The sequence below is a fragment of the Monodon monoceros genome, unplaced genomic scaffold (genome assembly GCF_005190385.1).
Source record: "Monodon monoceros isolate NGI ecotype Baffin Bay Population unplaced genomic scaffold, NGI_Narwhal_1 Super_Scaffold_21, whole genome shotgun sequence".
NCBI lineage: Eukaryota > Metazoa > Chordata > Mammalia > Artiodactyla > Monodontidae > Monodon > Monodon monoceros.
In genome coordinates, this window is record NW_021703778.1 from 136196609 (window position 1) to 136209555 (window position 12947).

The following is a 12947-nucleotide window of genomic DNA, read 5'->3' on the forward strand; positions in this document are numbered from 1 at the left end:
ACATGATTTAAAGGATCTAAACAAAACAACATTTCCACAAAGGTATTTTTGAGAAAATCAGAAACTATGGACTTGGCTTTGAAACTTTAAAATCAGAAAAAGATTCGTTTATTCTGTTTAAATCCCAGGGTTAAATGACCCTAGTAATATGGAATATTCTTAAATTATTTGCTAAACTCGAGGTACATATTGAAGTCATTCGAGGGATAACAACCCTATATGAAAATGACAGGGGGCATTCCCTGCTGGTCCAGTGGTTAGGACTCTGCACTTCCAAGGCAGGGGGCACAGGTTTGATCCCTGGTTGGGGAACTAAGGTCCCAGAAGACTCGTAGCACAGCAAAAAAAAAAAAAAAAAACAATGAAAGGGAGTTTTGGCATATGGGTCTACTACAGCTTATCAGTATGTATTTGGACCTAGTGAAAAAAAAAACCAGAAAGCACCTAGAAACTGGCTTTTCTCTTGTAGAAGACAGAGCTGATCATTCAGAATGGATTGTTTTCTAGTTGGTAAGCCAACGGACATTTGGCTATGATGTCAAAGAGAAATACATTTTCAGCCTTGATTCTAAAATGAAAGATAAGATGATAAGATGTTCCTTAAGTAAGACCACTGAAGACCGGCGCTCCCATAACCAGCTGATACTGGTAATGGAACTTCACTACTACTGTGAAGCAATGTCTATGGTTGTTGTTATCTCTATGATGGTCTATTAATAAAAAGAGAAACCTAAATAAAATTCTAAATATTCCATAAAGAACAAATGTTTAAGGTACAATGGAGAGGATAAATTATGCTCCACAAAACCCAACCAGCACTAAACATGGTACAAGCGCTTCCTGTTGAAGCTAGAATGCTTCCTGAACTGGGGAAGAATTTAGTAACCATCAATTTCCACTAAAGATAATAATTGGCTTTGGTATCATTTAACATTAACACTAAATAAGTTGACTCATCTTATGCAGTGACTGTTCTTTTTAAAAATAAAACAAAACTCTGTTTGGAAATGCAGCAAAAAAGAAATAAAGTAAGTGACTATTCAAAGAAAACAAATCGGAAGGGAGACTTGTTTGATGAGTGTACTAGTTGGCTTTTTGTTTGGTTGTTTTTTTCCCCCAAACTCCAATGGAGAGTCTCATCAGACTCTCCCATAATTGCCTAAGACCCATATCATGAGGTCTTATGTGATTATATAACAGACAATTGACCACCCACAAATCCCATCATGGAGAACAGCAAACAACAATCAACACAAAGTTACCAGATGTGAATGGCGCATCCTGAAAGTAATGATTACTTCCACTCAAAAGTCTAGCACAAAAACAGTCTGAGTCTAGCAAACAGCCATACTGGTAAAGATTCACCTGAGGTAGATACCATATACTCACGTCATCTACATATGTGTAGAAAGGTAATCACACATACCCATTGACACCAATCAACTTTCCCTTTAACTGTAAGAAGAAATGAATGAATTTCTCTGTCATTTTTAGTTGCTGTCACAACTATAGGATCTTTACCATGAGTATTAATCACAGAACATTTTGCCACCTGACACAAAAAAAATCACATTCAAAATGCATTATATTTTTCTTTCAGTCCTCAAAAGGTTGCTTTTCATAAGTATTATTTATTAATTTTGCTATCTAATTTTTACAAGTACCTCCTGCCAAGAGAAGCAATAAAAGTTTTATATTCTCTCTACACTACAGCTTAACTACCACTTACCAAGATGTAATATTAATAAAGAGTTGACACACCTTATTGGTAATATAGATACCTACTGTTTTTCTTGTACAAAAGAACTTCAAAGCAGTTTGACTCGTAGTTGTCAAAAGTCTGCCTGACTTTCTCAATGGTTTTCTTGTCAGTCAATTCTCCATACATAAAACTGGAAAAAACACCAAATAATCCATTTCAGTTTTGTGTTCCTTTTCAAATGCTACATAAAATCATATATTTGTCTTTTTTAAATTAAGCATTCGGATTTAGTTACAAAATATAATGTTGCTCCCACAAAATGAAGTGAAATATTTAAACCATGTTTTAACCATGACTGCTAAACTTCCTGCTAAAATCTAGCTTTAGAAGTTATTTTGAACATACAGAGAGAGAGAAAGAGAGAGAGAAGCAGTCTTCACTTTACACAAGTCCAATATGCAGCAATTTTAGTTACTATGCTTTAGTTAAATAATACCAGTTTTCCAACAACACAGTTCAAATTTTGGTTTTCATAGTATATTAACTGTGAATGATAGCATAAAGTATAAACTTTGTTGCTAGCTCATCAGTCTACAAGTCACTAGTAAATAACAAGTACACATTACAATTAGTGACAAATCACACCACTTCTTTTAAAGCCTGTCAGTATTACTGTGCATCTACTACTACTCAGTTCATGCACAGAAAGCAAAGTGTGTAGTTGTGTTGTCTCCTTGTCTCTCAGTGGTAAACTAATATGACATTTTACAAAAATGGATAAACAAAAGCAGGAATTCGCCATCAAAGATTAAAGTCTACCAAAGAAATGTAAAGTGATAATGCTGGAAGTGAAATTCAAATTAAACATAAATGCAGTTATTTCTTCTGTAAGAATAGTGGGAATGTTGACACTGCTGTCATTTGAGAGGCTCTAGATATGCAGGCAGAGGAACCTAGTGAGGACAAACTTATCAACATAAATCAGGAAAGGACCTGTTACAAGAAAGACCAAGGTTTCCCAGAGGAAGTCATGGCAGTAAAAAAATCTGCACATTAAAGGAGCCCTAGGAGGTAATTCACGATACTGAAAGTGGAAGGATAAAAGAGTAGAAGTGGATTCAAACTTAAAACGAGTATGACTGTTTGCTAAGAGATAAAAAAAAAAATGCTCTCTTCATATCATAAAATATATTATGAGAATGTAAGAATTGTTCAAATGACTTGTGATAGCTTTTTACAAAGAAATGAAACACTTTCATCTCAATGTTTCTAATGTTATAGATCACTAAATACTCTAATGTACAAAATAAATATTAGTTTGACTATTATTTTCATTTCCCTGCACTTATAACCAACAGTAAGAGATTTTTTAATACTTTGACAAACACTGTTAAAGGTCACAGAACAATCATAATTTTTCAATTGAGTATTAATATCCTATTACATGGTTTCAGCTTGCATGGTCTTTTTTACACTCCCATACTACAATGAAATGTTAAGACTCCGTATTACACATATGCTGCATTGGCATTCTCACTATTTATGAGGATTTTTCTGAAATATGTACAAGTAGAGCCAATGGAGGGAAAATAAAGAAGAGAAATTGAAGGAGACATATGCTATTACTATGGCACATACAAAACATAAAGAGTGAATTTCCACATACCACAAACATTTCCTAACATTTTAAATTATCTATTTTTTCTAAGAGAAACTCACCAGTAGTCTGAGAATTTACAAAACAGAACTCAGTCAAGCACTACAAGCCTATAAAACCCTATTCCTGATGCTTTCCCAATCATCAGTGTGCATCTGGTTTCAGATACCTAGTTCTACTAGTTGCTGTAATTGTCCAGACCATTTCTTCCACCAGGAAAAAATGTGTGGCACTTGACTAAGTTTTTGAAGGCTCAAGTATATCTTTGTTATTGCTTTTCTTCGAGTTTTCAATAAATTAGCTTATTAGCCAGAGGTAAATCCAAGTGTGGCGGGGCCTGAAGCTTATACAATTTTAGGGGCCGTCTTTAAGGAAAGGAGTGCAAAATTATAAAACAAAATTAGGTACAGAGGCTTGAAAGACATGCACTCAAGTAAAGGCCCCTGAAGGTTAAAATTCTTTATCCTCATGGGAAATCTGTTCCTGAATGTCTCAATCTAGAAAGTTTACAACATGAAAAGCATAGTTTGTTAGCAAGAGCCAGCAAAACTAGCAGGATTCAACCATGAAACCATATCACAACTAAAAATTACAGAGTAACCTGCTGTATTAAAAAATAAATAAAATAAAAATAAATGAATAAAATAAAATTAAAAATTCCCAAAAAAAAAAATTACAGAGTAATGACCCATCTTATGGTAACACTAACCTAAGCAACTAGAATTCTGAAAACTAAGAAAGTAGATGAGGCCAACCAAAGGCTGTCCAATCTGTGGCCTGCATTTTCAATACAATACTTTTCTCTTTTATAAAAAAGGAATTTTTAATTGTCATTATAATAGTAAAATAAGCAAGAGAATATCAGAATAGGATGACAGACTAACTCCATAATCCTATAGCCAGACTAACACATGAAGCTTCAGAGGGCATTGAAAAGCCACTGTTCCTGTCAAAGCCTGAGTTTCAGCTCATGCGAGTTTTATGAAAATCTCCTGAGGGCATTATAATTAAATTAGAATTCCTCAGTTAAAGTCACCCTCCTTTCCTCCCCACAAATAAAACACTATTTAATACTGTTAATATTTTTTACAGACAAGTAAACTTTTTTATTGACTGTTATTTTTAACCTAAAGACACTAATAAAGAGAAAACATTAAAAATACAAAAAATAATAATAATAAGGGTAATTAAACTAAATAAATGTTTGTGGTCTTAAAAAGAAGAGAAAGTATTTACTCCTATTACTAAATGTCAGAGTCAATAGTTCAGTAAACCAAAACACAATATTCATAATTGGCCAACAGAAAAACATAAAAAAGAAATCATCTATAATATAACAAGCAACTAGGATAAAAATGGTGAAAAATTAACTCGAATAGGATTAAAAATGTTACAACTCAAATTTAAAAAAAAGAAACTGTCTTAGAAATTGATGTAATAATACCACTTAAGAAGAAATACAACACAAGTCTGATTCAGCTAAAATGCTGAAGAGAAGGTGAAAACAAGCAATTTCTCAAATAAACTCTGAAAATTCTATAACCCATTCTTTAGCCCTCCCAATGCTAAAATAGACTGTCCGAAGAAAATAGGATCATTTTAAGAAAAAAATCCCAGCTTATTATACTTTGAATAATTTTTCAAAAATAGGTTTTATTTCTTACGCAGTTTCACTCATATTTTTATTTTAAGTTTTAAAACTACGTATTTCCAGAAACAGAACACATATTTGAAGTGGTAAAATGCAGCAGTTACATAACAAAGGATATTTCAAAATGACCTGAAAGAATGTCTGAAATGTATTATCCAATCTTCCAAAGCAAGTGTTCTGGAGATTAATTCAAACTTTGAAAGTGTTTCCACCCAAAGTTGTCCAAACCAAAATGACTAAATCAATGCTTCTGCATATTTTACGTGTATGGCACATTTGCTTACTTGCTGGGCACTTTTTATGTGTAAATGTTGAATTTCTTTACCAAGGTTTCCTGCAGCCTGATTGCAGATGGCTGAAGCTCAATGCAGTCTTTGAATGGTTAATGGAATTTGAAGGAAACCAAGATTTAGAAATGATAATCATCAGACTTTAGAAACTATATATCTATATAATAATCTTAAATACTTTTTATGTCTCTTATTGAATATCCTCCAGGAATATATAATGGGAATACTAAAAAATTACAGAACTTCAAATTACTCTCTTAGATAGCCAAGCTCCCCTTCAGTAATAATAAATGACTTCTACAACTTCACTGTTATCTTATTGGAAGGAAAATAAAATTAGATGCACAGAAGCAATCTATCCCTGCTATAATATGGAGCAGCCACAATATAACAGAGGACCACTGCACTTAGAGGACCACTTACAATCTGTAAGGCTTATGGCCAAGTCGTATAACTTCTCTGACTCTTAGTTCCCTCATCAGTAAAATGATGGTAATGTTAATATAACTCAGAGGGTGGGGATTAAAAGGATAATGCACATGAAGTTGAAAATTATAATGTGCTGTACAATGACTTATTACTGGAATGCTTCTTATGGGTGTGGTTAGAAGCCCCTCCAGCCCAACCCTACTCCTTTGCTCCTCTACAATTCTAGGGCAAGGGTTGGGCCATGCCTGCTAATGGGCAGGGTCCCTGTGTCTTAAAGGGATACACACATCATTTTGTGTGTCTTCTTTCTTTGTGAACCCATGACATTGAGGCATAAATTCACCCAGGGCCTGCTGCTGGATAATCTGGCCACTTACCTTGCCACACAACTAACTTGTGGGAAGACTTGATCTTGGGAGTAAGGGAGATTTCCTGAGGCCTGGCTTGGGCCATATCCAGCTTGCCTGAGCATTTGGCAGTATATCTTTCCTGTATATCTTACCCTAGGAAACTTCTAGGACTAAGCGGTTTGGTTTATAGCAAGATTTACTTATTTTTGGATCCCTTGTTTTGCCATCAAAATCTCACAAACCAGCCTCATTATAACACCTGACAGTAAGTATGGCTATAATTTGACAGACTTCCAAAGGAGAAAGGAATCTTACAAACTGAAAAAATATATAATCTAATCATGAGTGCTGCCAATCTATCTTTATCTGCTAATGGTCAACAATGTTCCTGGACTAATAAGCACACAAACATTCAGTCAACACTGAATGTTTCAACACTTCCGCTCATTGTGAAGCAGAGCTCTCAGCCAAATGGAACCAGACTGACTGACATCCACCATGTGTAATGTTCTCTTGTTGACTGAGGTAACCCTGCGTTAATAAAACTACCTGTGAAAATACATCCAATAAAGTGGCTCTTAATATCTCTGCTTCATTGTCTAATTTGATAGTTTGGTTAAGAATTATTAATGGGCCTTCCAAAAAAAAAATGTATTTGAAAGCATCTATCTACTCCAATCTTCCCTATCTGATTCCTCTTCTCACCCCTTTATCTTAAAAAACAAAAATAAATAAATGAAAAGTAAATTTTAAAAGAAGTAGAACAGGTTTTTAAAAGGTTCAGGCTAATCAAGGGTAAAATGCTAAAGTGGTTTCTACCTGACCTATGACAGTATGTCTCGAATGTCAGGGCTTTCTAAGGGTCCTGAGATAAGATCAGATGTTTTTAAATGCCATCCCCCCAAAACCTACATACAATTTCCTTCAAACACACAATACATTTTGTGTCCTTCAGTAAACAGCAACAGTCCAAAAGCTTGGAAATGAAATTATTGGACAATAAAATGAACATTTGAACTTCCTAGGAATCCAGAAATTTCATTAAAATATTTTTTGAAATTTTAGCTAAAATAAAAATGAGACAGTACATGGCACACATCAGATTTTTATTTTAATAGAAATTTAGCTACTATTATAAAGTGCAAGGATACAGGAAAACCCTCCATCATGGCTGCTGGGAGTAGAAACAGAGGGCCATTCTGGACAGCAATCTGACAGCAGTTAATTTACAATTTCTGCATATATTCTACTATCCAGCAATTCTATTTCTGGGCATAGAGAAAGACAACTTCTCCCATGGGAACACAAGAAGATGTGTATGAGGATGTTTACCTCCAACTTGTTGGAGTAGCAAAGTGTCAGAAGTTGGAGTTCAAGACTAGTAAAGTGGATAAAGAAAGTGAAGGTTGTGAGGACACTGGAACACTATAAAACAGTCAGACATGATGAAATAGATTATGATATAGCAACATTAAAAAATATCAAAAACATAATGGTGAGTGAAAAGAGTAAGAAACTGTATATCTTACTGCACAGTATGAATTGTGTAGGCCTTAAAAACACACACAAAGCAACATCATTTCAAGAATACACGTATTTATTAAACACATGGAAGATGGATTAGAAAGACATACAATGAACACACTAAAATGAATAGCTATGGAAGAGGAAGGGGGATGGAATGAAGGGGAAAAGAAATAAAAGAAAAGAAGTTGAAACAAAGTAAAACAAATAAAATGAAATTAAAATAAAATAAATAAGACTGTGCCCAGAGAGATCCAAATGATAATATTGGGACAAACTGAGGAGTATGTTTAATTTGATTCTATGCACCTGGTCTAATGGGAGAAGGACTGGGAAAGACAAAGAAGGAAAAAGATAAGAAAACAGAATAAATATACAAATGTATAAATACTGTATAATAATATATAATGTATAAATAATCTTAGCCTCTTGATATTGTAAAATTACAAATTAATATTTGTCATTTTCCATAAAACAACTCACATTTGAATATTTTAAAAATAGGACATGTAATCTTTATGCAGTTGCCACTTTAATCCTATCAATTTTAATCCATCTAGTGCAAGTTGTATACAAAGATGACTCTTTTTCAGCACATAAAGTATTCATATTTTTTCCTCACAAAGTGATACTCACTGATTTGTAGCTTCTTATTCTGTTTGTCTAAAACTTGTCATTATTAAAATCAGTAAAATTCTTTGATTTGTTATAAGGCTACCCTCAGTATCAAATTATTTATGTCCATATTCAACTAGAATTCAGTGATTCCAAAACTGTATAACATTAGCTTTAACACTGTATTTCTAAATGTGTATAAAAGTTTCTTTCCTCCCTCTGTTTCCTTGTGTATCATATTCAAAGGCTTTTATAGATTTATACAGGAAATGGAAAACAACTATATGTAAACAAAATTGGAATCATGATGCAGATATTGTTTTGAAATCTTTTTTGTTCATTTGGCTGGTTGGTTGACTTTTTTACTTAGTAATACATTGTTAGCTTCTTTCAGTGTCATTATTCTTCCAACATATGATGTAAGAAGTTAGGGCTTTGCCATAACATTTTTTAATAAATATACTACCAGGCATTTTTATTATTTCCAGGTTTTCATTCTTCTAAAAAGTGCTTCAATGAAAGTAAAATGGGTGTAGTTTAATTTTTAAACGGAATGTATAAGTTTGAAAGGGGCGTGCATTAAAATAAACTATGCCTTAAGAAAACCTGATAGGATTCAAACACTTGCTCATATATCAGATGCTAGTCTTCATTGCTCTGCGAGAGCATTCAATTGCTTACAAGTTTTAGATTAGCAGAACACAACGGGCATTTTGTGCAATCAAGTAATAATTGTTTGTGTTAAGAATACTGTTATGTTTAACTAGTGATTACCAGTGGGGAGAGGGAAGAGGGGAGGGGTAAGAAAAGGGTAGGGGATTAAGAGGTACAAACTACGATTTATAAATAAGCTACAAGGATATACTGTACAGCACAAGAAATATAGCCAATATTTTACAATAACTTTAAATGGAGTATAATTTATAAAAATTTTGAATCACTGTTATACACCTGAAATTAATATAATCTTATAAATTAACTATGCCTCAATAAAAAAATTTTTAAAGAATATTGGTATTCGTAGAGCATGGACTTGACATGGGGAGGGGGAAGGGTAAGCTGCAAGGAAGTGAGAGAGTAGCATGGACATATATACACTACCAAATGTAAAATAGACAGCTAGTGGGAAGCAGCCGCATAGCACAGGGAGATCAGCTCTGTGCTTTGTGACCACCTAGAGGGGTGGGATAGGGAGGGTGGGAGGGAGACTCAAGAGGGAGGGGATATGGGGATATATGTATATATATGGCTGATTATTCACTTTGTTTTACAGCAGAAGCTAATGCACCATTGTAGAGCAATTATACTCCACTAAAGATGTTAAAAAGAATACTGGTATTTTGAAAATACCATCTCTAACAAAAGTGAAGAAGAATTGGGGGGAGATTTGCATACTTCTTCCCACAGTGAAAAAGTGTAACATAATCCAAAGCTCTCTGCTTTCTTACCCACCTCAAATACCATAACACTTGGGATAAAATACAATAAATAAAAGCATGTTATACAGAAGTCTGTGACACCTAGGTTAGGGTTTATTGCAAAACAAGCCAACCAATTCAACAATACTGACACAGAACACTGAGCTGTGTCCTGTAGTGCATACAAAAGTGAACAAGATGGAATCCTTACCTTCAAGGCATGTATAATCTGGCACTGGTGGTAGGAGGGAAAGCAATGCTTTAAGGGGAGAGAATATACATTCTCTGTGTTACAACATGCCAGCATTTTTTAATGAACTTTTCATAGGAAAAACTGCACGTGCCAAAGAAAACAGGCTGGGGTATAGGGGCAGATACATGGGAAGCAAGAAGAGATGTGAGCATGACTTTACAATATATCCAGATATGAAGAGCAATACATCTCAAAAATGACAACAAAAGCAATAGCGATGAAAACCCCAGGGATAAGAAAAACTAGTTTAAGGCCATATGACGGTGCCAAATGATGAACTATAGGGAGTCAAAGGATGAAAAGTTATGAGCACCTTCAGGTAGAAGATGGCAACTTGAAACAAGCCCGGCATGATGATGGTGGGAGGTCAGGAAATAGGTATGGGAGCATCTACATTTCCTGGAATTCTCTATAGCACCTGTTCCACAGGTTAGGTCTATCATAAAACTAACCTTTTCCTAACCTAAACCCTGCCGAGACATAAGGGAGCAGAAATGCTCAATACAAACCTTGGCCTCCCAGAATTTAGAACACACACCTACAGTGCTAGGCCAAGAGCTAATATCCACCCAGCAGATAAAAAGGCACAAGAGACATCCGTGCTACCAAAGAGAGTTTCTCAACGAGGGGCCACAGTTTTTCATCATTCCTACCTACCAATTTCAGGCCTGGAAGTGAAGGCTGAATACGAGAATGACTTTAGTAGAGAGAAAATGAGGACTGCTGGGAGAGGATAAGCGAAGAAAGAGGATGTTTGAACAGATAATTTCTCAGTGCTGGCTAAGCATCAGGATCATCAGAGCTGCTGGTTAAAAGTACTGATTCCTGCCCCCACCTACCCACCTGAGGTGATTCTGATTCAATAGGTTTAAGATGAGGTCTGAGAATCTGTGTTTTGCAAAACCTCTCTAAGTGATTCCCATGTATAGTCAGGTTTAGACCCCATATGAAATCCCTACCCTCCATGAAGATGTAGAATATATATATTTGTATATGCATATAATGTTTCGCAGCATAAATGGGTAGAAAAAAAGATAAATAAATCACTGTTTCCCTGGGCAAATCCCTTAACCTAACTCTAACTCAGTTTTTCCTCTGAAAAATAACGAATATGGAGTAGAAAATAATTGACCCCTTGCAGTTCTAAAATAACATGATTTTGGTACTTAGTTAAGTGTGAGCTTTAAAGAAAAATTAACTCAAGGAAAAAACATCCCATCTGGCATTACCGAAATATTGTGAAAAGTTTTCGGTTCTAAATTGGTTCCTTATATAGAGTTTCCTTTTCTCTTTTATGATCTTTTTTGGTAATACTCTCTTTAAGCTCACAGATATGGAATATTTTAAAAGAATTGTTATAAATAATATAAATGCCAGATTCTGTTTTACATAAGTCAAACAAAATAGCAGTGGTACAATGTACCAACATAACAAAGTACGTGTGATTTATACAGTATGAAAGAACTTCATTTTGATTTTTTTTAATGTTCAAAAACCATGTCCTACTCGGTTGGGGGTTGTTGCCTCTACTTTGTTCAATACAGTTTTAGCAACTCAAGAAGTGCTGATGACATCAATGGTCCTCTGATATAGGGTGTTCCTTTGATCACTTGGCACCTAGAATAGTTTGTGGCCCATAGAGGGTGATCAAAAAATATTTATTGAATGAATTAATAAATTCACAGCTATGCAAAAATATTTCTCTTTGCAAAAGTTCTCACCAGTGGCTCTTAAACTATGTATTTCTATTGACAGTTTAGTCTCCTTAACATTCTAATATAATTTTTACCCTATAGTTTTCATGTGAATCAATAGGTTCTGGTACCAATTCCAATCTGGGTGTGGGGGTGGTGGTGGAGAGTTTCCCTATACCAACAACAAGCAATTCTAGGGACACCAGCTGGGTGTCCTATGATTCAACTCAATTCTGACACTACCTACCTGCAGATAGCATCAGATTCCACAGGTTAAACATTGAGGGTTCAGTCCTACAAGACTACCCTCCACCAGACTTCAGGAATCAGTCACAAGCCTAGGTCGTTGCCTGTGTTTCTGACCCACCTAATACAGATTGGAGGTTCCCATGACACCCTCCTTAAACTTCAGCACCAGTTACAAGCAGAGGTTGTTATGTGTACTTTTGACAAACAGCTATATATGAGAGGTTCCCATGACCTCTTCCTTTGGTTTGAATAATTTGCTAGAGAGACTCACAGAGCTCAGAGAAACATTTTGCTTACCAGATTACTGGTTTATCATAAAAGGATATAACTCAGAAACAGACAGATGGAAGAGACGCACAGGACAAGGTATGGGGCTTCCATGCCCTCACCAGACATGCCACTCTCGGCACTTCCACATGTTGCCCAAACTGGAAGGCCTCTGAGTTTTTATGGAGGCTTCATTACACAGTCATAATTGATTAAATCATTGCCATTGGTATTGATTCAACCTCCAGCCCCTCTCCAGGAGACTGGGGAGAGGGCATGGTACTAATCACATGGTTGGTTCCTCTGGCAGCCAACCCCATCTTTAGGTTATCTAAGGGCTTTCCAAAAGTCACCTCATTAACATATAACAAGAAATTCCAAGAGTTTTGGGAGCTCTGTACCAAGAACTGGGTGCAAGACCAAATCACAGTGAGTCTAAGTAAGTTTAAGCCTTTTAACCACATTCAACATTTAGTTAAACTTTAGAAAACATTCCTGAGCTGTTCTCTTAACCTACCTGCAAGTGCTACTTTTCTGCATGACGTCAGCTCGATGATACCCAGAGAGTTTGCAAAAACCGTCATTACTATAAACTACAGGCCAATCCACAATCTGGGCATTTCCCAGTAAGAAACTCGATTCTAAAGGAGAAAGAAGAAAAGGGAAGTTTTTTAGCTTCATTTAACAATGTACTTCTTTCAAGTAATTAAAAAGACATATTCATAAAAATAAACAAATATAGCTATGGTTTGCTATGGTACAAATAATAAAACGTATCCTTGAAACTGGCATTATTACTTTAGCATGATCAGCAACTGAGATCTGCAATGAGTACAAGATTTGCATAT

At 35.2% G+C, this 12947-nt stretch overlaps 1 protein-coding gene across 2 annotated transcripts in view; it reads right to left on the minus strand.

The window, feature by feature from the left end:
- The window catches only part of KCNH5 (potassium voltage-gated channel subfamily H member 5), a 317438-nt gene that overhangs the window by 276641 nt on the left and 27850 nt on the right, over positions 1-12947 (minus strand). For both annotated transcript variants that reach the window (XM_029238666.1, XM_029238665.1), the window contains exons 2-3: positions 12617-12740; positions 1786-1892 (exon numbers count right to left, since the gene is read on the minus strand). In XM_029238666.1, coding sequence (XP_029094499.1) covers positions 1786-1892; positions 12617-12740 — 231 coding nt within the window. The remainder of the gene's footprint in view (positions 1-1785; positions 1893-12616; positions 12741-12947) is intronic.